This window comes from Choloepus didactylus, chromosome 6 (genome assembly GCF_015220235.1).
Source record: "Choloepus didactylus isolate mChoDid1 chromosome 6, mChoDid1.pri, whole genome shotgun sequence".
Taxonomy (NCBI): domain Eukaryota; kingdom Metazoa; phylum Chordata; class Mammalia; order Pilosa; family Megalonychidae; genus Choloepus; species Choloepus didactylus.
Genome location: NC_051312.1, coordinates 92,920,814 through 92,946,266, shown reverse-complemented (window position 1 = coordinate 92,946,266; position 25,453 = coordinate 92,920,814). Strand labels below are relative to the sequence as shown.

At 37.4% G+C, this 25,453-nt stretch overlaps 1 protein-coding gene across 1 annotated transcript in view; it reads left to right on the top strand.

The window, feature by feature from the left end:
- ALG8 (ALG8 alpha-1,3-glucosyltransferase) overlaps positions 1–22,846 on the top strand; it is a 33,119-nt gene extending 10,273 nt beyond the window's left edge. The window contains exons 4-13 of the mRNA XM_037840822.1: positions 1,153–1,262; positions 2,760–2,827; positions 5,276–5,402; positions 5,673–5,776; positions 15,624–15,744; positions 17,495–17,634; positions 19,615–19,754; positions 20,978–21,075; positions 21,384–21,456; positions 22,220–22,846. Of these exons, the coding sequence (XP_037696750.1) occupies positions 1,153–1,262; positions 2,760–2,827; positions 5,276–5,402; positions 5,673–5,776; positions 15,624–15,744; positions 17,495–17,634; positions 19,615–19,754; positions 20,978–21,075; positions 21,384–21,456; positions 22,220–22,454 (1,216 nt within the window). The 3' untranslated portion in view covers positions 22,455–22,846. The remainder of the gene's footprint in view (positions 1–1,152; positions 1,263–2,759; positions 2,828–5,275; positions 5,403–5,672; positions 5,777–15,623; positions 15,745–17,494; positions 17,635–19,614; positions 19,755–20,977; positions 21,076–21,383; positions 21,457–22,219) is intronic.
- The last annotated feature ends 2,607 nt before the right edge of the window (positions 22,847–25,453 follow it).

Below are 25,453 nucleotides of genomic sequence, written 5' to 3'. Positions count from 1 at the left end.
GAGTTTACCTGTTGAGTTGGCTTAGAGAGAGAGCCCACATCTGAGCAACAAAAGAGGTTCTCTGGGGGTGACTCTTAAGCACAATTATAAGTAGGCTTAGCCTCTCATTTGCAGTATCAAGCTTCATAAGGGCAAGTCCCAAGATCAATGGCTCGGCCTTCTAAATTGGTAGTTGGGGGATGCCATTTTGTCTGAAAGATGTTGAGAAAGTATTATAGTATTACAGAGTATTAACTTGCTCCTGATTTGGGAGAAACAAAATTCATACAATAACAAGTGTTAAAAAAATTCCAAAACAATGTTGTTTTGTTTTAAACTGTACAGTGAGTAATTACATTGAGCAGTCTAACTGAAACTTGTGGAAGAAAATGGGGTAAGGTAGGGTTACAAGGCAGAGAGAGAACGAGAGATTGTGAAGCTGAGAAGTAGTCCCAGGTAGAGTTCCATGACCATTTCTCCCACTCAAAATGGCTACTTAAGCTTTTCCTTCCTTGCTTACAGCAGCCCCCAGAGGCTGCCATGGCCTATCCTGTTCTTTGGGACACACACACACACACACACACACACACACACACACACACACATCCATGCACACTTGTGCACCATATTTTTTCTGTGTGGGAATGTACTTTTTACAAAAGAAAAATGGGATCATACAGTTTTGTTACTTGCTATTATCACTTAATAATATAGCTTGACCTTTAAGTGACATTTTTAGTAAGGGTTTTTTCTATTTTTTGGACAATTGGGACCTGAATGTTCACAGCTCTATTCTTAATTTGGCTGGTATGATCATACATAATTGTTATATCATCCTGGTTTATATTTTTCACTTTTAAGGACTGAAGCAGTATGTGCCCTCTCAACTTTCAAACTACCTTCTTTTGGATTTTTGATGGCTGTTTTTGTTTTTTTTTAATTTTTATTAAATGAAGACTTTGTTTTCAAGTCAGCGTAGCTGAGAAAGAGAAGTAGAACTGGCCCTGAGGTCTCTGCCACCTTTTTAAGAATACATATGTTTAGTCAGTTAAGAAGGGAGGACTGTTTGTCAGGAATGGCTAATAAAATATCGTTGTGTATACTGCAGAAGTATTGTGATGTTCTCATGAAGATCAGAGATCTTTCTGATTCTTTCCTGATGTTTCAATTTAGGTGCTGTAAATGCATTGATGGAAAAAAAGCAAGTAAAGAATTGACAGAGAAGCCAAAGTTTATCCTATCAGTTTTACTGCTCTGGAACTTTGGGTTGTTAATTGTGGACCGTATCCTTGACATTTTATGTACTTTTCTATTACTTATTCTGATATCTACCAAGTAGAAGATTAATTCTCTCTATGATGATGATTATGAAATGTGAGCTTTTTTGTTGTTTTTGTTTTGGCTTTTTAAATTTTTATTTATTTATTTATTCATTCATTCATTTATTTTTAATGCAATTTTATTGAAATATATTCACATACCATAGAAATCACCCAAAGTATACAATCACTGGCTCACAGTTGTGCATAACATCCCCATGATCAAATTTAGAACGTTTTCATTACTCCAGAAAAAGAATAAAAAGAAAAAAAGAAAACCTAAATCCTCGCATACCCCTTATCCTCCCCTATTATTGATCCGTAGTATTGGTGTGGTACATTTGTTACTGTTGATAAAAGAGTATTAAAATATTACTGTTAATTATAGTCCATAGAAATGTGAGCTTTTGAGTATAAGTATAGGGTGGGTTAGTGGGCTCCTAAAACTGTGTTCCCTACCCACCTTTACTGCACTCTAGTTGTTAGAGCACCTTGTCTCTGAAAAGTTAATAGTGATATGTGAAACCCAGTTAAATCATCAGAGAAGCAAAGTACTGGGATTTGTTAACAGTCTTTAGATTAATCAAATACATGTATCTTAAGTGGTTTTGTAACACATTATTCTAAATCTTTTACATGAAAAGGGCCTATCACAGTATTGCATATGGGAGCAGGTAGGCCTCCCTGCTCTTCCACCTCTTGGCTTGCCACATATTTACAGGCAAAGTTCTTAAATCCAGTGGGTGTGAATGCAATTAAAATCGAATGATAGAAACATAATGTTTTATGGTTTTCCCAAAAGTAGCCTGGTATGGAGGAAAGCACCCAGACTTTGGTATAAGACTGACCTGGACTCAAAACTTAAATATGTTACAGTAGGTTTAAGACTTTGAGTAGATTAATGTCTCTGAGTCCTAATTTCCTTTTCTATAAAATGAGGATGATGATTCTAACTACCTCAGGTTCATTGTGAGTCTTAATAAATACGACTGTGTGTAGTATAAATCATGGAGTGCTACATGTTAGTAGGCCTTCAGTACCTGTTAGGGCCCTTCTTTTCTCATTTTCTAAAGATTCTTTAAAAAATCTTAATTCTAAAATATTCCTAAATTCTTTTAAAATTCTAAAAAAATTCTAATTCTGAAAGAATTCTTAATTTCTTTAAAAACAACGAAAACTTGCCCTTTAAAAATACTTTGTTGCTGCATATTTAGGGTAGGAAAAGTGGGAATGTTTCCTTTTTTTCTACTTAAACGAAAACTTTTTTAATTAAAGAGTTTGTCCAGGATTTGACTCTGTTTATAGAAAACACATTTACGAGAAATCCAAGCTGGTAGTGATGTTTTTGTCTTTAATTTACCTTTTAAGAAAGCATTTGTAATATCTATACTCAATCTGTTGGCATGGGTTCATTGTGAATTTTTTAGTATCCTCTGTTCTCCTTCCTTGACATCAGTCCAGATATTCATTTCCAGTACAATGGTTTTTTATTTGGATTAATGCTACTCTCCATTGCACGATTATTTCAGGTAAACACAAAACTGGTGAATTCAATTTTTCCCCCTGAAATATGGTTTTCAGCTTGTAAAGGCAGCAGCATATTGGATGATGGGTAAATTTATTTGCCCATCTGTTCTGAGTTTCCAAGTGCTATAGACACTTTCATTGGATATGTCTCATGAATTCCATTTTCTCTTTTGACAATAATGTTCCTCACTTTACAGCTGAGGAAATTATATAGACATACCTCGGAGATATTGAGGATTCAGTTCCAGACCACTGCAATAAAGCAAATTTCACAATAAAGCGAGTCACACGAATTTTTTGGTTTCCCAGTGCATATAAAAGTTAGGTTTATACTATATTGTAGTCTATTAAGTGTGTAATAGCATTATATCTAAAAAAAAAAAAAAAAAAAAAATGGCACCTGTAGAATTAACACAGGATTGACACAGACCTTCAATTTGTAAAACACATATGTATGAAGTACAATAAAGTGAGGTACAACAAAATAAGGTATGCCTGTACTCTAAAAGTTGTTATAGTGTGGCAGACCTGAATTAAACTTGAATGTCTTTGTTTGGTTGGAGCTATTTATCTAGGAATGAAATCTGCAGCAGCTTTTGCAATGTAATAACTGTGATGATGGTGTTTACCATCAGAAGCATGTAGCATAGTGTAATGGAAAGTATAGCATTTGGAGTCAGAAGACCTCGGTTCACATCCTGACTACCCTAAGGAGCTATGTAACTCAAATACATTGGCTGCTTCATATAATACCTTACTGTGAGGTAATACTATTAATACCATTCCATGAGGTGGGTATAATTATTATCTTTCTTTCATAGAGAAGGAAATCAGAAATTCAGATTTCTGGGCCACCCCTTTTTACCCTGAATCAGAATCTGTGGGTTTGGGGCTTAGGAATCTTCAGGGAACTTTGATACACAGTCATGTTTAAAAACTATTAACCCTCTCTGTCTCAGTTTTCTCATCTGTAAAATGAAAACAAAAAATGTATCCCTAATATTCCTATTTGTAAAATGATGCTGTCTACTTCACAGGGACTTTGGAAAGGTCAAACATAATCTATTTTGAAGTTCTTAGTCACCCTAATATTCTTAATTGTAAAATGATGCTCTCTTCCTACAGGGACTTTGGAAAGATCAAATATGATAATCTATTTTAAAGTTCTTTATCAACTGTAAATATCTGGATTTTTTTTCTTTTTACCATAAAAAAGCCACGTAGTGCTTAAGACATAATTGGTGTTCAATGAATGATTGTTGGATGGTTGTTGAGTGAATGTACTTAGTTTTGGCTTTAGAACCAGCTAGGCCTCATCTAGATCTTAATTAAATTATAAAATTGGTCAAGAGAGACCTAGAAGCATCCCCTTCTTTTCCCTTATTATTCTTAAACCTGTCTATTCTAGACCACACTTGATGATTCATTGGTCCCTTTGGCAGTTTGCTTTGTTGAACCCCACGACCATTATCGCATTTGATCTTTCCAAAATTCCTTCAAGGTAGGTAGAATTCAGATATATTTAGTTATAGTTATCTCTGTTTTTCTAAAACAAAAAAATCGAAATAGCTTTAGTTCTCCAAGGTAGTTTGTTAGAATCAAATGCTATGCTTGGTGCCTTCCACCTGATAGTACTATTATAGTAATATAAGATTGAATTTAATAGAAGATTTGAATGATTCTTTGGTAGCATACCATTGTATTTTTCATTCATTCACCTATTCTAGACTCCTCTTTGGAAGTCATCTCCAACTTGTAAAACTAGAAGGGGTTGGGGTGGGGGGTGGGGCTGGGGTCCTTAAATTATCTGTGCTGTAGTTCTTTAGGGAGAATTTATAGTGTGGTGTTACTGATGATATATCCTGTACTTCAGCTTTGTGCTTAGTACTTAATAGATATTTGTTGAAACACTGAAGTTTTAAATCCAATAAACTCACTAAAAAAGCCAGTTGGAATCAGTCACCATTGTTCTCCTTATTTGCCTGTAGAATATCTACCCTGAATTTTAAAAACTTTTATTATAGAAAATTTAAATCATATACAGAAGTAGAGAAAATAGTTCAGTGATTCTCTATGCATATACATGTACAATTATTTTGAAATACATCCCAAACATATTTCATTTTTACGTATTTTAGAATGTGTCTTAAAAGATACATATTGTTTTTTATTTTTTAATAAACTTTCTTTTTGTAAGAATTTTTAATTTACGGAAAATTTGCGAAGAGAGTACGGAGAGTTCTTGTATACTCCTCATCCAGTTTCCCCTAATGTTAACATCTTACATAACCATGATATGTTTGTCAACACTAAGAAACCAGCATTGATACACTCAGATTTCACCAGTTTTTCCACTAATGGCCTTTTTCTGTTCCACAGTCCAATCCAGGATACATTATTGCATTTAGTTTACCCTGAATTTTAATGTGATGTTTTCCTTTTAAATCTAGAAAAGGCATATGGAAGGAGCATTTCTCTTTGCTGTTCTCCTACATTTCAAGCACATCTACCTCTACGTAGCGCCAGCTTATGGTGTATATCTTCTGCGATCTTACTGTTTCACTGCAAATAAACCAGGCAAGTTTTAGTGACAATAGCAAAACCTTTTTTATTTGTTTTTTTTTCCCCAGCTATATTGACTTGGTTGCTTGCCTGGCAAGAAGGTTTTGAGGCACAACAGATTTCTCTCAGCTACTGATCCTATAAACCTTTTACCTATTCTGACTTTTCTCTGCTCTTGCCACATCATAAAGATTGGTGTATCATTAGGGGGATACTTCTGTTTTTAGCATGTTATAGATTATGGCTTTCCATGCCCCTGCTTAATGATAATGTTCTTTTCTGTAGATGGATCCATTCGATGGAAGAGTTTCAGCTTTATCCGTGTTATTTCCTTGGGACTGATTGTTTTCCTAGTTTCTGCTCTTTCATTGGGTCCTTTCCTGGCCTTGGTAAGCCTTTTTTTTTTTCTTTTTTTTTTAATAAAGAAATACATGTATTTTGTTGTTGCTATTGTTGAGAAAAGAATAATAAAGCCAGGAATATATAATATGAAGTAAAAGTTACCCCCTTTCTTTCTCCTCCTCTCCATTATGACTCCCAAAAGAAAGGATGGTATCTTTTCACTTGTTATCTTTTCAGACACTTTTGTGTATAATCAAATATGTATATGTACATATGTGTATGTTTTATTATATGTCACAGATATACTTTTTTCCTAAACTCCATTGGGATCATACTGTGCAAATTATTTCACAAACTGCTTTTTTTAAAATATTTTATTGTAACATATACAACTCAGAATTTCCCATTTTAACCACTTTTAAGTGTACAATTCAGTGGTATTAATTATATTCCCAATATTGTGCTTCCATCACCAGCATCTAGTACCCAGACTTTTTCATCAACTCAAATGGAAACTCTGTACCCATTGAGCAGTGACTCCCCATTCCTGTCACCCCCACCCCTGCCCCTGGTAACCTGTAATCTCCTATCTGACTTTCATAGAGGCTGTACCATTTTACATTCCCACCAACGATGTATGAGGGTCCCAGTTTCTCCACATCCTCATCAACATTTGTTGTTTTCTGTTTTTTAAATAATACTTGTCACAGTGAGTATGAAGTGGTATCTCATGGTGATTTTGATTTGCATTTCCCTCTTGACCAATGATGTTGAGCATCTTTTCATGTGCTTATTGCCCATTGGTACATCTTCCTTGGAGAAATGTTTATTCAAGTCCTTTGCCCATTTTATAATTGGGTTATTTGTCTTTATGTTTTTGAGTTGTAGCAGTTCTTTATACATTCTGGATATTAAACCCTTATCAGATATATGGTTAGCATTTATTTTTTCCCATTCTGTAGGTTGTCTTTTCACTTTCTTGTTAATGTCCTTTGCCCAAAAGTTCTAAATTTTTATGGAGTCCATTTTATCTATTTTCTTTCCTATGTTTCTCATGCTTTTGCTGTTGCATCTAAGAAATTACTGCCAAATCCAAGGTGTGAAGATATCTCCCTTTGTTTGCTGATTTTAGCTCTTACTAACTTTTGGTTTCATTTCTAAGAATCCATTGCTGAATCCCAGGTCATGATTTGTCCCTATATTATCTTCTAAGAGTTTTATATTTTTAGCGCTTATATTTAGGTCCTTAATCCATTTAGAGTTCATTTTTGTATGGTGTGAGATAAGGGTCCAGCTTAATTTTTGATATCCATGTGGAGATCAACTTTTCCTAGCATCATTTGTTGAAGGTACTATTCTTTCTCTAATTAATGTACTTGAAACCCTGGATGAAAATCTGTTAATCATAGATGTTTGCATTTATTTCTCAACTCTCAACTCTATTCCATTGGTTTATGTGTCTATCTTTATGCCATGCAAACTTGCTTTTTTAAATTAAAAATATTTCATGACATTTTTCCATTTCAGTAAAGAAAAATATAGCATTCTTTTAGCACTTGGACAGTCATCCATTGTATACTTAAACTTTATTAGGGATTCTGTTATCCTTCACTTTAGAAAGGCATTCCACTCTAAAACCAAGCCTGGTGGACTAGGACCCCAGTATTGACATAATTACTTTAAAATTCCTTATTTAATCACTTCCCTGTTGGTGAGCATTTAGCTCCTTTCCAGGTTTTTGCAATAGAAAGCAACACTGCAATGAAATCCATATATGTATATCTTTATGTACTCAGGTATGTCTGTTGGTTAAATATTTAAAAGGGGAATTTGTGGGTCAAAGATATATGCTTTTTAGATTTTGATAATTATCTCTACATTTCCATCTCAAAAGATAATAGGAACAGAAAGATTCTTTTACAGTTTTAGCTATCTTGACTATAGCAGGTTTGATCTCAATTCCTTGGGCTTCAAAATATTGAAGATTCTGTGTGCTTGTGGGAGTTGTTTTCATTTGGTTAGATTCCAGTGTTACTGACAAACATGTCAAACTCAAATATTTTAAATATCTCTGTAAATTGCTTACCATTCCTGAATTGTGAAAATCTTTTATCCTAATTCTTCCTCTCCCCTCAATTTTGGGAGTGGAGAGTTTGACATGAGAGTTTTTTTTGCTTTAAAACATCACCTATAACTGTCCAGAGAGAGTTCTATAAGAACTTTAAGGACATCACAATGGGTTTAGCCCATTGTCTTTCCACTAGTTACATACATTGGGCCAAGGCAGAAAGAGGGCTGAGTTAAAAGAGTGAGTAAATTACTTGAAACTGCTTGATATTAACTGGTGGTGTGTTTTAGTTTCCTAGGCTGTTATGCTTAAAGCAAATACCATAAAATGGGTCTGGTTTAACGATGGAAATTTATTTGCTCAGTTTTGAGGCTGGGAAAATGTCCAGATCAAGGTGATGCTTTCTTCCCTGAGACTGGTGTTCTGGGACTGGCTGCCGGTAAACCTGGCTCCTCCATCCCATGGCAGGGCACATGGCTGTCTTCTCTTCTGGATTTCATTGATATCAGCTTCTTGCTTCCTGACTTTCTCTCTCTCTGAATTTCACTCCACTTATAAGGACTCCAATGTAGGATTAAAACTCATCTTGATTGAGGTGGGTCATGCCTTAACTGAAATAGCCTCATTAAAAGGTCCTACTTACAATGGGTTCACACCCACAGAAATGGATTAATTTTACGAACATGTTTTTCTGGCATACATAAAGCTTCAAACCACCACGAGGTGGGACTTGTAGTTCTGAACTATCTGAGATTTGGCCAACATGTGCTAAGATACCAGTTAACTTGTAACCCAGGGAGATGCTAGATCAGATGGACTAGGGCAAAAATGGTCACTTTTTTCCCTTGCACCTAACATGCTTAAGCCCATACCTAACAGACAGCCTAAGTATAGGAGCCCCTGAATCATTTACAGTTGATGTCTTCTCTTAACCCATTGGTTCTCATGTCATTTAGACTGAGATACATACTAAAATTTTTATGGATAAAATGACAATGTCTGAGATTTGCTTCAAAATAATATGGGATTTGCAGAAGTGAATGGTGGAGTAAATGAAACTGAAACAAGGTTGGCTATGAGTTGCTAATTATTGAAACTAGGTAATGGGTCATAGGGGCTTGTTATACTATTCTGTTTTCTGTATGTATGAAATTTATTAAAATAAAAAGAAGGAAAACATTCTCTCCTTCATTCTGTTTCAGTGGGTTTGGGCTAAGGCCCAGGCATCTCAAATCACTCTCCTCCCCCTTTCAGCTCTGCAGGTGATTCTGATGCCCACCTAGGACTTAGATGCCTTAGATAGTTGGCATTACACTTAAAAACAACTTGATTGGAATCTGTTAGTCGTCACTTTAAAAGGTGTTGCACTCAGAGAACCTAAGATGGCAGCTTGGTGAGACAGGACAAAAAAAAATCTCCATGAAAAATACTAGAAAAAAAACAGAAGGAGACCCAGAATACCAGTTTCAGCGATGAGGCCTCCTAGCACCACAGGGGCCATATACTTGGTGTAACCAGGAGTCTGCGTTCTGAAACGAGTGAGTAAGCCGGCTGGAAGACCCGCAGCCGTGCTGCGGTGTGGGGAAGCCAGGGGTTGGCGGCTGGAGACAAACTGGTTCTTTAAAAAAAAAAGGGAAAAACCCAGGAGCGGCTGCAGTTGCCAATGGTGGAAACCGCGCGGCGAAACACGACAGGAGTGAGCTGAGCCGGCCTATCGGTGTCAGCCGTGGAGGATAGCTCGCAGCAGACACGCTCGGGACCAGGGGAGTGCAGGGGAGAGCCGGAGGGAGGAAGAAGCCCCGCAGCTTGTAGCTGGATCCCTGGAGGGCTGGATAAACTCCTGCCCAGAGCCGTGCCCACAGCCCAGAGCCCCGCCAGTTGTCCCGGAGCTGGGAAGGAGGAACTGTGCGAACAGAGGGGGTTTGTGTCGGGCTGAGAGCACCCCAGCATGGCAGGGCGGCCCGGGGCTTCCCTTGAGGAACAGCACACAGTTGTGACACAGCACAGCCCTCCCTCAGCAGAGGTCCTGGAAGATCACAGCTGAGAAAGAGGGCCCACTCGGAAAACCCAGGGACGCTGCGCCAAGTCCAGTGGCTTGTGGGTCAGTGAGAGAGAGGGTCTGGGATGGATCCAGAATGAAGGCTTAGACTCTTGTGATGGCCTTGAATCTTCAGGAACACCTGGGGGGATTGAATATTAAAACTGCCCTGCCTCCCTGGCCACCCGGACACACACCCCACATTCAGGGTGGATGGCTCTAGCAACACACCCAAACTGAGTTCACCAACTGAACCCCCACAAGAATCATTTCCCCACACACCACGGGGACAAGGTTGGGGAGAGCTGACTTAAGGGGTATAGGTGACTCACAGACGCCACCTGCTGGTTAGCTAGAGAAAGTGTGTTTCTGAAAAATTAGATTGGCTTTTTTTTTTTTTTTAAACAACTCGAAAGAACCCTATCAAGCAAAGCAAATGCCAAGAGGCCAAAAACAACAGAAAATCTCAATGCATATGATAAAACCAGATAATATGGAGAACCCAAGTCCAAACACCCGTATCAGAATATCAGAAGACACCCAGTTCTTGGCTCAATTAATCAAAAAACTACAATCGAGGAACGAAAACGTGTCAAAGGATTTAAAGAACATCAAGAAGACCATGGCCCAGGATATAAGCTACATAAAGAAGACCCTAGAAGAGCATAAAGAAGACATTGCAAGAGTAAATAAAAAAATAGAAGATCTTATGGAAATAAAAGAAACTGTTGGCCAAATTAAAAAGATTCTGGATAGTCACAATACAAGATTAGAGGAAGTTGAACAAAGACTCAAAGTCCTAGAAGTCCACAGAACAGAAAATGAAAAAACGAAAGAATGGAGAAAAAAATCGAAAAAATCGAAATGGATCTCAGGGATACGATAGATAAAATAAAACGTCCAAACTTAAGACTCATTTGTGTCCCAGAAGGGGAAGAGAAGGGTAAAGGTCTAGAAAGAGTATTCAAAGAAATTGTTGGGGAAAACTTCCCCAACCTTCTACACAATATAAATACACAAAGCATAAATGCCCAGCGAACTCCAAATAGAATAAATCCAAATAAACCCACTCCGAGACATATTCTGATCAGACTCTCAAATACTGAAGAGAAGGAGCAAGTTCTGAAAGCAGCAAGAGAAAAGCAATTCACCACAAAGGAAACAACATAAGACTAAGTTGTGACTACTCAGCGGCCACCATGGAGGTGAGAAGGCAGTGGCATGACATATTTAAAATCCTGAGAGAGAAAAATTTCCAACCAAGAATACTTTATCCAGCAAAACTCTCCTTCAAATTTGAGGGAGAGCTTAAATTTTTCACAGACAAACAAATGCTGAGAGAGTTTGCCAATAAAAGACCTGCCCTACTCCAGATACTAAAGAGAGCCCTACCGACAGAGAAACAAAGAAAGTAGAAAGAGATATAGAGAATTTTAACAGACATATATAGAACCTTACATCCCAAATCACCAGGACACTCATTTTTCTCTAGGGATCACGGATCTTTCTCCAGAAGGGACCATAGGCTGAGACATAAAACAAACCTCAATAAATTTAAGAAGAAAAAAGAAGATTGAATATATTCAAAGCACATACTCCAACCACAATGGAATACGAATAGAAGTCAATAATTTTTTGAATTGTAACTCCACTATTTACTTCCTACATGATATAAAATACACAAACTCTAAGGACAAATCAGTGGTTTTGAACTCAACATAAAATATGTAATTTTTGACAAGAACTATATAAAGGTGGGGGAATGGAGGAGTATAGGAACATAGTCTATGTGTCCTATAGAAGTTAAGCTGGTATCAAAGAGAAATGGGGGAAGGGGCAATGGGGAGTTAAGAAATGAGTGTAAGGTTGCTGTTTGAGGTGAAGGGAAATTTCTAGCAATGGAGGGTGGGAAGGTGATAGCATTACAACATTCTAAATGTGATTAATCCCACTAATGGAATGCTTGGGAGGGGGTGGAATGGGAAGATTTAGGCTGTATATATGTTTCCACAGTTGAGGAAAAAAAAAAACAGTCTAAATAGACAACAATTGAATGCAAGGATGACCCTGGATAGGCTCGACGATGGAGGACAGGAGGCTCAAAGGGACACAGTTGAGACATAAGGAAAAGGAAATATAGAATGTAAGCTTTGTGTCATTGTTGAATCTCTTGTACTTCTTAGCTGCACTTAATGGGATTGCATAAAAGAATGTTCTTGTTCATGGGAATCGTATATGAGAATTATAGGTTTGTTCAAGGATGTGTGCAGCTAGCTCTCATATGTTCAGAAGACAGAGCAATAGATGATGGATGATAGGGAGGGAGGAAGGGAGGGAAAGAAATAACAGTGGGACAACATGTTAAAGTTTGTGAATCGGGGGGGATCGGGGGGGATCAGGGAATGCTGGAGTTCTGTGTATGGGGTTTGTATGGTTTTTGCAACTGTTCCTATAACTTTGAATTTATTCCAAAATGTTTAAAAAAAAAAAAAAAAAGGTGTTCCACTCTAAAATCAAACCTGGTATGTGCCAGGACCCAGGTGTTTACATAATTGTAGTTTTGTCCATTGAGTTTGGGAGTGAAAATATGCCAAAAATCTGGTGATCAAGTAATTCTCTGTATGTCTAAGTTGCTTATTTTTATAGATTGGAATCTTTATTTTCAAGCAAGTGACAAATTTTATGGAAGTTATAAACATTTTTTGTACAGAGTTTATGAATTGACTTGCATTTCCGTCTACGGAAGTGAAGTAGGATTTAGTAAGTAATAAGGCAATTTATGTGAAGCTTTTGCTGATGAGTTCCAAGGAAGGTAACTGATATAAGAGAGTTCTGAACTTGAACCATTAGCTCTGTTACTTCCTAGCAAAGTGAGCAGGGCAAGAACTCATTTCTCAGCCTTAGTTTTCTCAACTGTAGAAGGGGATAAAAATATCTGTCCCAAAGACCCACTATAAATATGTAATTATGTATATTAAATGAGATAATTAACGTGGGGTTGTGCTTTGTAAACTATAGTAAGCTTTGCAAATATAACGTGCCATTGTTATTGAAGTTAATTTACTCTGAATTTATTAATTTAGTCAACATATATTTATTGCACACCTTACTTGTATCAGGCTTTGTGTAGACATAACAGTGAAAAACTAGAACTTTCCTACCCTTGTGAGGCTTTAATTCTAGTGAATAAGGAAAACATGTAATGAGTAACAGCTTTAAAGAGTGCTGTATAACTCAGTAGAAATCAGTGGTGCTATGGGAACACATGCAGCAGAGGGCTCTAACCTAGTCCAGGAGCCAGAAAATAATGCCCCTGGAACAAATGATATCTAAGCTGAGATTTGAATGATGAATAGTGGCATTAAGTCAGGTAAAGGGCAGGTGAGAAAAACAAGACAAGAGAATTCTAGGCCAAGACTTGTGAAGTCCTGAAATGAGAAAGCATGGAATTGTAAGTGGTTTAGTAAGTGCAAGAAAGGGAGTGGTGAAGGATGAGGCTGGAGTGGAAGGGTGGATATGGGTCAGGTAGGGGATGTGTTAAAGGATTTTTCTGGGACATTAGAAACATTGAAGGGTTTTAAACAGGGAAGATAGGTGTTAAGATTCGTGTTTTAGAAAGATCACGTAGTCTGCTTTGTGGAGAATGGATTGCAGGAGGGCAAGAGTGAAAATGGGGAATTTGGGGGCTGCTGAAGAGGCAAGAAATGTTGATGGCCTGGACTGGGGAAGAGACCAAGGGCACGGAGAGTGAGCAATTTGAGAGAGATTTGGGACATAGAACCTACAGCAAGACAAAAGAGAAAAAGAGCCATCTGAGAAGTAGGAGGGGACCAGGAGTGTGGAGCCAAGAGTGTCAAGGGAAAAGTGTTCTGAAAAGGGAGGGCAATGTCAGCCATATCAGTTGCTCCTAAAAGTTCAAGCAGGGTAAAACTTAAATGGATTTGGTGTCCTTGTTTGAGAGCAGTTTCAGTGGAGAGGTCAGAGAAAAAGCCAGATTGCAGAGAGAAGAGATGTGACTGAGAAGTAAGGAAATGGAGCCAGAGAATACAGACAACTCTGCAAGAAGCTTGGCTTTCTTTAGAAGAGGAGAGAGGGTAATAACTGAAAAGAGAGGTAAGGTTGCAGGAATTTAATGTTTTTTTCTTTGTCAGATAAGATCTAATAAAGAGCTTTAAAAAGCATGGACTGTGGAATTAGTAGCAGTGGTTATGAATAGGAGCTTTGCAGTCAGATTTGAGTTTGAACTCCAGCACTACCATCTATCTCATTGCTACGTGAACTTGGGCAAGTCACTTAACCTCTCTTTATGATTCAGTTTCCTCATCTGTAAAAACAGAGATAAGAACTAACTCTTAGGGTTGTTGTAGGATATGTATCATTTAGGATTGAGTTTGGCTACAACTACAGAGAACCCCAAACAACAGTTAGTTAAACAGAGAAGACATTTATTCCCTCTGGCGATCCTTGATGTCAGAGACCCAGGTTCCCTGTATCTTGTTGCTCTACCATGTGTAGCCTCCATTCCCAAAGTCACTAATGACCCACATTGGCTCTTACAACTCCAGCTGTCATGTCCATATTCTAGCCAGGAGGAAAAGAAACAGGAAAACAGCATGCTTCTCTCTTTAAAGACAACCCCATCCTGAAAGCCATCACACACTAACTCTGCTTCCATCCTATTTGTTAGAACTTTGTCATATGGTTGCCTTGCTTCAAGGAAAGTGGGAAAGAGTAGTGTTTGTTCAGAGCAGCCATGATTAAAGATTGTTACTGAGGAGAAAAGAAGGAAGGGATACTGGGGAAGGACTAGTGGTCTAGCGGTCTCTGCTTTTCAAGTGTATACATGTAGGAAGGGCCCAGTAGACAACAGTTCTAATTATTTTTGTATTTAAATAGTTATTAGTATGTTATTTTTTCATCTGAGACTTTTTTTTTTTTATCATTTCATATGTATTTGTCTCCTCAACTGAATACTGAATTGGAAAATTAAGGATTATATTTTATTTAGGAGTGGCAGTGAAGATAGGGAGTTGTCGTTTGCCCTCTCTTCCCCTGGATCTAGTATGTAATGTTCTCCTGACAATGGCTGTGTGGTACAGTAGAAAGAGCAAGCTATCCTGTTAGAACAATATTTGAGTTTTGGATTCTTCACTTCCTGTTTGGACAGATTATAGTTATCCTTCACTATCCAAACATGCTATCTGAATTTAGAATCTGAATAATTTGCATGGCGAAGGATACCTTTGTATTCAACTTTAGTATTCTTGTCCACATGATAAAAGAATAGTGTTTTGGTGAGATTGAAATGAGATGATTGTATCAAAAGTAGTTAGAATGCTACAGATATGGGGCAAATATTTTTTGTCTTCACCTTCTTCCCCTACCCTGAAGTCAACTTAAGTGATTTTAATTCCTGTTAAAATTGAAAAGCAATGCTTCATTTGTAAAGTCTTCCCATCTCTTTCCTTCTCTCCACTTAGATAAGCTTCAGTCTGTGTTCTTCTTGCACCTTATAAATACTTCCATTATTATATGTGTCATCTAAAGCATTGGACTGGTATTCAAAGTACTGTCATATATCTTGTCCCACTCGAACAGATGAGAAGGTTAGACAGAAAGACATTCTGTGGACTGCTCAGGATCACACAAATACTTATTTAAGGAGCAAAGACTGGAACCCAGACCTCCTAACATTCTACACACTATGCCATAGATAGTTCCCTGTTTCTCTTTTTGAATTTGGAAAAATTGATCAGTGTTTAATCAGTTTCATTTCTCTTTTCAACAGAACCAGCTGCCTCAAGTCTTTTCACGACTCTTCCCTTTCAAGAGGGGCCTCTGCCATGCATATTGGGCTCCAAATTTCTGGGCTTTGTACAATGCTTTGGACAAAGTGCTATCTGTCATCGGTATAGTAGCAAGCTTTTTTCTTAGACCATGAATACTGAAGGGACTAATCATTTCTAGAATAGAAAAACGTGCTTTGTGTTTTGAATATGGCTGAACTGTTCTGTTCTCCAGTCCTGTGTTTCAGCTTTCAGGATGAACAGTTCTTGGGACTGAGGCTTCAGTGAGTAAAAAGCACACTGACTGCATTCCTTATAAGAGCTCTTTGTAGCAAAGAAGTTGTTGATGGTTTCCTTGGGGAAAATTAAATATTTAGACATATTTAAAAAGCGATTTTTGCCTTAAATAAAATAAGGTTCCGCAGAATTAATCCTACTTTTAAATGTAAACATGAGGAAGCAAAAAAGAATAATAAGTAAGTTGTGATTCTGGGTACTAAACCAATAAGGAAAATGATAGGCATTCATTTTAACATGAGATGAGAAGAAATGGAAAACCTAGGCTATGCTTTTAAGTTTGGGTTGTGATGAAGAATAATTTATGCCTTGTGATTGATCATAATGCATTTTGAAGCAATTCAAGTCTCTTATTTGTAAATACAGCCTGCGTTGTTGGGAAAATGGCAGGATCTATAGCAGAGGTCAGCAAGCTTTTTCTCTAACAGTCTAGATAGTAAATATTTTAGGTTTTGCAGACCAATTCCAATGGTGGTAGTGTTGTTTGTTGTGGGTTTTGTTTTTTTTTTTAACTTTTTAAAAAGGTAAAAATCATTCATAGCTTCAGGGCTATGCAAAAACAGGTTGCAGACTGAATTTGGCCCTTGGGCAATAGTTTGTGGACCCCTGATCTAGAGTCTAATGATTTGGTTTGAAGGCCCATCTGCATAACTTGTGTGCTCTGTTGTATTGGGCGAGTCATCTGATTCCTCCAGTCTTACTTTCTTCACTTTTATTTGGGGATAACAGTATTTTATCTTTCCCACACAGCTTCTTATGAGGAACAAATGTAAGAATAAAGAAATGCTAGGATATCATAGCAGAGGCGTTCGTGCCGGACAGACCTGGGTTCAATTCTACTACCTACTAGTTGTGTGACTTTAGGCAAGTTGCTCCATCTCTCTGTGCCTCAGGGAGGTAAAAATAATGGCTGCAAAGCCCTTGGCACATGGTAGATGCTTAATGCATGGCAGTTACAGTTACTGTTTTTGATGCATACTTGTAAGAAATTATAGTTTGGTAAATATAGGGTCCCTCACCCACTGTGAATCTAGCTTTGATGTACATGGTGTTCTTACAAAGTAATATGTTAGCATTTATACTTCAAAAAACTTTAAAGAGCCAGCTTAGTATGAGGTACAAGGCCAATAGCCTTGCCTGAGTCAGGAAACTGAGCTGTACCTTATGTTATATATCTGTCTCCTCAAAGATACCTTACTTGGAAAATCATTGACAGGCTAGGCAAATGTGTGTTTCAGGGAGATAGTTATTATTTTTAAGAGAATCAGCAGGCTGAAGGGAAAAGGGAAAGAGGTAAATAAATAGAAAATATTTTGATAGTTTACACCTTTCCCACACATCACTGACTGTGTAGCATTAGACAAAAGGCAGTATACATGTTCAGACTGTCCCTGTTCCAAGGTTAAGATCAGAGGCATTTTAGGTAGAATAGTGAAGAATTAATAAAATGTTGGCCTTTAATCAGCAAAAAGATTTAGTAGCTTTTTTTTTATTCAAGAAATTGATTATTGTAATATGGTCTTCTTGTTGACAAAATTAAAAATAAAACAAAACGAAATGTTTACTTACTCAATAGGTTTGGAATTAAAACTTCTTGATCCCAACAAGATTCCCAAGGCCTCAATGACAAGTGGTTTGGTTCAACAGTTCCAACACACAGTCCTTCCCTCAGTGACTCCCTTGGCAACCCTCATCTGCACCCTGATTGCTATAGTGGTAAGAATTCAATGGACGGCACTCATTTCTTGAGTTCTCTCGGTTTTTCTTTTGTGTACCTAATTGAATTGCAACTTCTAAGCTTTTCAAACTGTAGGACAAATTCCATGTGTGTAATCCTTCTGCAGATTGAGACTTTTCTCAGCAATTCTTAGAGTATGTTTGAACATCACAAGCAAAGATTGCTAGTAAAGCCTCAGTAAGAGAGATTCTTTCCAGTGGCTATTAGACCATCTGTTAACCCTGTTCTGAGGAAAAAAGAAAAGCCCACGGATGAGGGGGCATGGACCAACCTATATAGAAAGGAGAAAATGTTTGTGGCAGGGACATCCAGGTGTTTTGGTGTTTTTCTTCATCTATGGCTAAATGATCAAAATTCCAAATGTGCGTGGGCTGGGTGGACATTTTATATTGATCATGATAATGAATTGAGAGGGTCCACAATGGGTGTACAACCATGAGATAAGAGTCTAATATGAGTGAGATGCTTTTAGAGGCTTCACTAATAGTTGCTTTTCTCAGTGAGCCTTCGTGATGCCCTCAACTTCTAACATAATTTTGGTAGAATTCAATATAAACAACTTATTCATATCAATAATTGCACTCAGTTTGAATTTTGGTTTCTAAAAGACCTAAGCCTACTAGCAAGACACCTGACCCCACTTAATTACAAGGCAGTAAAGGAGAGGCTAGGCCTCCCTATATTTGTGCCTAAGAGTCTCCTCCTGAATGCCTCTTTGTTGCTCAGATGTGGCCCTCTCTCTCTGGCTAAGCCAACTTGAAAGGTGAAATCACTGCCCTCCCCCCTACGTGGGATCAGACACCCAGGGGAGTGAATCTCCCTGGCAACGTGGAATACGACTCCCGGGGAGGAATGTAGACCCGGCATCGTGGGACGGAGAACATCTTCTTGACCAAAAGGGGGATGTGAAAGGAAATGAAATAAGCTTCAGTGGCAGAGAGATTCCAAAACGAGCCGAGAGGTCACTCTGTTGGGCACTCTTACGCACACTTTAGACAACCCTTTTTAGGTTCTAAAGAATTGGGGTAGCTGGTGGTGGATACCTGAAACTATCAAACTACAACCCAGAACCCATGAATCTCGAAGACAGATGTATAAAAATGTAGCTTATGAGGGGTGACAATGGGATTGGGAAAGCCATAAGGACCACACTCCACTTTGTCTAGTTTATGGATGGATGAGTAGAAAAATAGGGGAAGGAAACAAACAGACAAAGGTACCCAGTGTTCTTTTTTACTTCAATTGCTCTTTTTCACTCTAATTATTATTCTTGTTATTTTTGTGTGTGTGCTAATGAAGGTGTCAGGGATTGATTTAGGTGATGAATGTACAACTATGTAATGGTACTGTAAACAATCGAAAGTACGATTTGTTTTGTATGATTGCGTGGTATGTGAATATATCTCAATAAAATGATTAAAAAAAAAAAATTACAAGGCAGTAATGTTGTGTGGGTAAGTGAACTCTGCTGACCTACTTGTTCACTTATTCTACCTGAGGTAAAAACCCTTTTTTCTAAAAATTTCAGCTTTGTAAGCTGTGTATTGAAGGCCATAGTTTTATTGTAAATGACACTTCAGCACACAAAGCTAGGTAGTTTATTAATACGGTGAAATCTAATTTATTATTAGCCCCCAAATATCTATGAACTTTTGTAGTTTGACCTAATAGGGTAAGTAACTATTAGCTAATTAATTATGAATATGTAATCTAAGGAGTTATATTGGATTTCCTAGAACTTAATTATCATTTATTAGTAATTTTTTAGCAAGTAGAATTAATGAGTTAAATATGTTTTTGGATGGTTTTTTTTTTTTCCTAAGTAGTTGCCCAGTTCAATGGCACATTGTCTAAGATCTGTTTTTCAGGGTTGTTGCAAATTGTATTTGCCTGAACACTGTTTCTGTAAAGTCTATTTAAGATGATACTGAAGTCTTATCTTTGCCTATTGTTTCTAGCCCTCTATTTTCTGTCTTTGGTTTAAACCCCAAGGGCCCAAAGGCTTTCTCCGATGTCTGATTCTTTGTGCCTTGAGCGCCTTCATGTTTGGGTGGCATGTCCATGAAAAAGCCATACTCCTTTCAGTTCTCCCAATGAGGTAAGTAAAGAGCTCAGTCAGTCAACATTGCTGGCATATTTCACAGTGATTCTATTGTTTTCCATTTGATCTGTCCCTTTTTGACATGTTCAGTGAGACAGGCAGAGGCAAAGATGTACAAGAACAGATTTTCCAATAGGACAGGGCAGAAATACTTAACTTGGGGCCCTTAAGGCCCACAGAGACTCTAAGGTATGCAGAATTGCACGTATTATTTGCATTTTTGGGTAAAAGGAACCAAAGTGATTAAGAGTCAGTGCAACACTGGGTAGTAGATCTGGATAGTGAGAGGCAGTGTGGTATAGAAAAAGCCTGAGCTTTGGTGTCATCACATCTGTGAAACTAAGGTCAGATGGTTTCTTGTTAAATGTGGTTAGTTAAAATAAGTAATAATACCTAATATTTGTACAGCATTTCAGATTTTCCAGAACTGTTTTTTTTACACTCTCATTTGAGACTCACAACACAACCTTTAAAATAATTAGGATAAATGGATATAATCCCTAGGGTTTAAGTTTAAGTGAGTTGGCCAGAGTCACAGCTAGCTTGTAGCAAAGTTAGGACTTGAACCTGAATCTTGTAATCTTTTCACTGTTCCATACCGAAAAAGCATTTTAAATGTTTTAGTGTCTGTTTTCTGCCTAAATGAAACCCAACTGATAGATAATAAAAGAATTAGCCTTTTTTTCTAGAAACCTTGAGAGAAATCATTTAAGCTCTGAAAGAACATTGAGCAAATTTGTCAGATTGTATATGTTTCTTCTGCATTCATTTAGCAACTTGGAGTTTTCAAACTAAAAAGTAGAGCAAAACTTTAATGTCTTTAGGCTAAATTCATACTGAACACCAGCAGATGCAGGGCACTATCCAGGAGGTGAGCTAAAGGGTTGGAAATGAAACTCTTAAGTCCTGTTTCCCTGGCTACCACCACTAGGCAGCACCCAATACCATAACATCCCTTTCTTTGGATATGGCAATTACTCAGGGAAACAAGATTCTTTTTTTGGACATTCCCCCAGTTCAGTTTGGTTCCTTCTTCCATTGATTGCTTAATGTTTCCCACTTAAAATTTAATATTCTCAATTGAATTGGTTACAAAGATTAGCATGTTATTTGATGCTTAAGCCAGTTCTAGAAGTAATGATGGATGCAATTTATTAAGATTATTTGCAAGTATAAGTCTCAGTTGTTGTTTTAAGGATTATAAGAATTTTTATTTTTAGCCTTTTGTCTGTGGGAAAACCAGGAGATGCTTCGATTTTTCTGATACTGACCACAACAGGCCATTATTCCCTCTTCCCTCTGCTCTTCACTGCACCAGGTAAATAGCGTCTTCTTTTTAGAGAGATGTATTTGACTGCCATGCCCTTTTCTTCAGGGCCCAGAGATCAATACTATCTGATTCAAACAACCTTAAAATCTATTGGAAGGAGAAATTCCCATCCATTCTCTTAAATAAGACCTCTAATTTGTCCCTAATCCTTAGTGTCTTTAGATGTCACAAAAAAGCATAGTTAAGCTCAAAAAAGTATTACTAGCACTATATAGCTGTATCATTGTAATTATATTACCTTATGTATTATAAACCTTTCTCTTTTTATCATCTGGATTTTTTAATTCTTTTAACAGAACTCCCCATTAAAATCCTACTCATGTTACTCTTCACCACCTATAGTATTTCCTCACTGAAGACTCTTTTCAGGTAATCCAAAAAATTTCATTTAAAATTATGTTTATTATTGTGAAACGTTTATTCCTGAATGGTCAGGTAATCCTTTTAAAAATTGTAAGTTATAGCAGTAATATAATAATGTTACAAAAAATGGACAAATAGAGAGCTTGCCCATATTCCCATCACTTGGACACAAAACAGAATTAGGTTTTAAAACCTAATATGAAATTAAAACTTAATATGAAAACTAGAAATTGGAATGTAAAATATTACATTATGAGTAAAATATTCTACATAAAAACATATGCATGTGGGAAAAACTAAAAGATATTACATAAAGATTTTCCTTTGGAATTATGGTTGAAGTTTTTTCTCTTCTAAACTTTTTGTAATGTATCTCTTTAATTTTTTAAAGCTTATTCATAGTTAATATCTTTTTGTGTCCATAAAAACTCATATCCTCAATTACATTAAAGCTCAGTTACATATTGTTTACTGTGTTCTTATTCTAGTATCACAGCATTTAGCCCCCTTCCCTCCCCTAAATGCAGAGATCATTCTCTGAGCAGTTTCAGCCAAGTGATAGTGCAGATAGATGATGATTGGGTAGATTTGGGTTATTGAGATAATGGTTTATCATTATCATTTTTTCTAAATGAGATATTTAAAGCACTCTTTTGACTGCCTGGCTCTGGCTGTACTTCACATCAAGATAGTGCAGGTAGGAAAACTTTAGCTGGGAAATATTTGCTAAACCAGAATGACTCAGACTTTTCTATCTGTTTTTCTTCAGAAAAGAAAAACCTCTTTTTAATTGGCTGGAAACTTTCTACCTCCTTGGTCTGGGGCCTCTGGAAGTCTGCTGTGAATTTATATTCCCTTTTACCCCCTGGAAGCTGAAGTACCCCTTCATCCCCTTGTTACTCACCTCAGTGTATTGTGCAGTGGGTATCACATATGCTTGGTTCAAACTGTATGTTTCAGTTTTGACTGACTCTCCTCTTGTTAAAACAAAGAAGCATGAATAAACAAACTGCTTGGATATATTCCAAGCAATTATTTCATGGGAAATTAATCAGAAGTTGAAGAAAGTTGCTGGTGGCATGAGCCATTTGTTTTAATAGGTCTGTTTAGTGGATGATTCTTCTGAATTTGGCCTTGCCCAGCCTAGCAACCTGATTGTCACCATGGAGAAAAGCCACCTGCCCTCCATAAGCAGTGAAACACATCGGAAACAAATCTCTCCTTCCCTGGTTAAAATCATCTGTGATTATTCAGATTGCTCTGTTTGCTTAAGGCCAACAATTAATCTGATCAATGGTATAATTATTTGCTGCCTGTTAAAGCCACTGTCAGGATATAAAGCATAATTAGAATAATGTATTAAGGGAAATGTAAATAAAAAACCATTTTATATTTCTGCACAGAAATTTTTTTTGGATCATTACCAGCTTCTGCATTTCTTATTGGCATGAACACAAGCAGATGGTGGACTGTTCCCATTCTATACACCTTGTTCCAGGAGAATTTTTTCTTTTTTCATTGAAATTATGTAATGACAATGCTCACGAAGCCAGAGAGAGTATTTAATAACTGTTCTGGCCAGGCAGCAGAGACTACAGAGCACAGCTATTCTTATATTGAGTTAAAGACATCTAGTATGGTGCAGTTGTTCTAACAGTAAGTACCTCAGTTTTGATAAGGCTTCCACTTCTCGAACCTTTGCTTATGGCTTCAAAACCACATGAACTAGCTAAAGTGGTTTTTGCAGCCTGGTCTTGTCCCCTCCTTTCCTTAAGAGTACTTGATACTTTTTATCCAGGATTCCAGATATTGCATAATATCTGCTGCACATTCAGATTTGGCCAGCATTTATCTTTTTGAAACAAGGAACTTTCACAAATATTTTTTAATTCATTATCCTTTAACAACATTAGAGAGAGTCCATGGTCAGTCGTATCCTGGGATGCTAATCCAGCTCTTCCATCTTTTAAGTCCGTTTTCCCAGTCTTCTTCTCAATCTGTCACTGAAGAGATGAAAGTGCGGTTTTGCCAATGAGAACAGGGCCATAGGCTGACCACAGTCTCCTTCGCACCCAATGTTCTAGGTGTTCTAACAATCTAAACTTCCTGGTTTGCCATGCTATTTTTTTAATCTCTGCTTCCTTTCATTCATGCTGCTTCCTATGTCCTCTCTCTGCTGGCCTTTCTGTCCTATTATCTGGTTGTACCTACTTCTTCAAAATTCAGCTTAAATCCTCCCATGTCTATGACTATAAAGGTGGTACAGCTTACTGATTAAGAGCAGGGGCCCTAGGAACATACTGCTTGGTTTAAAATCCTACCTCCGTCATTCTTAATATATAGGTGAGTTACTTAACTTTTCCTTTCCATTTCTTCATCTCAGAAATGATCACATAAAGTATTGAGAACACTACATGACACTTAAGTTTTCAATAAATATCTGCTGATATTTTTATGAATCCTTTCCTCTCCCTCTTCCTCTCCAACCCCCCCACTCCTGCCCTGCCGTCTCCTGAATTGAGTAATCGCATCATGTGCTCCCATTGTGCCAGGTATCTGTTTCTACCATTAATAGCTCTTATGCTTGATTGTCCTTGTTTATTTACCTGTTTTTCCTGGGAGACTTTAACAACTTGGCAGTAAAGATCATACTTGTATTGATATCCTTAGTGTTTGGCACACTTGAACAAATGAAGCACACCACATAGGCCATGAAAAAAATCTAAATGGCTACTAGTGCAAACATTTAATGCAAGTGACTCAGTGCAGTTCCTCACATCTTTGCCAATTGATGTACAAGAAGAGAAAAAAGAAACAGTAAAATTAGAAGATGAATTTGGATGCATCTCAATAAAGACAACATTTAATTGTGCTTTGTAGGTTATCATTGTGTAAGTGATGCGATATCAGAACTTGAACCTCTGATCAGGTAAACCCCCTTACATTACCACAATGGAAATGGCTCCAGAGACTGAGAAATAGCTTGTCAATCCCAATGCAGATGAGAGCCCAGGCTTCCTGTTTACAGCCCAGGACTCATTCCAAAGCACTATAGTTTGTTTTCTTGTCTTTAAACTTTGCGGGTGGTTTTCAACAACAACAAGCAAGAAGTTCCTAGGTTTCAGCTATGAATAAATAAATAAAAGTGCTGTTTCAAAATGTTTTGAAATCTAGAATTAAGCAAAATGAAGAAGCTAAGGTTACTATCAAAATTTAAACAAATAACATATAAGCAATTCATGTCTTACGTGCTAATTTATATGCAGGGTACCAGAATGTAACTAGATAGAATACAAGGAAGGTGGGAAGAACTTTGTATTCTTTGTCACTATTCATTCCCCTATACAAAGGGATAGAGCCCGAAGTGGGAGGGAAGTAATAAGTTACACCATCATTCCAACTCAATACTGGTATAGTTTTCCTTATTAAAGACTTACATCTGGAAATTGCTCTTTGTAAAGGAAGCACTCCAATATCAGAATTGCCCCCTACATACAGTCTGTGCAACTTGTGTTTGCAGTTATTGATGAAAAAAAGTTCTGATAAAATGTGATCTAATTTGATGAAATTATGCTTATAAGATGATTGTGTTAAAAATATCTTTTGAGAGTGACATCAACATAGTGACATAAGACATCGCTAAAAAAGCCTCCCAAGAGATTCAGCGAATAAAAAGACAAATTCCACTTGTTAGAACTCTGGAGGATGGTAGAGATTGGAAAAGGACCCCACAAATGCTGAATCAAAGAAAAGGAAAAACTGGTAGAAAATTTCTGTCCCAGATCTGCCAATCCATTCCCCTCTCCCTCACTTAGTTCTGTGCAGTTTGGGAGTCACTCAGAGGCAGCGGCCCAGGCCCTCCCACCACAGACATACTTTAGGGCCACTCACAGCAGCGAGTTAGAATCCCACGCATACTCAGGCACAGGGACCCAAGACTGCAGAGACCCAGAGCAGAATACAAGCCACTGAGGAGTGCTGCATATAAAAGATCCTCCAGGGG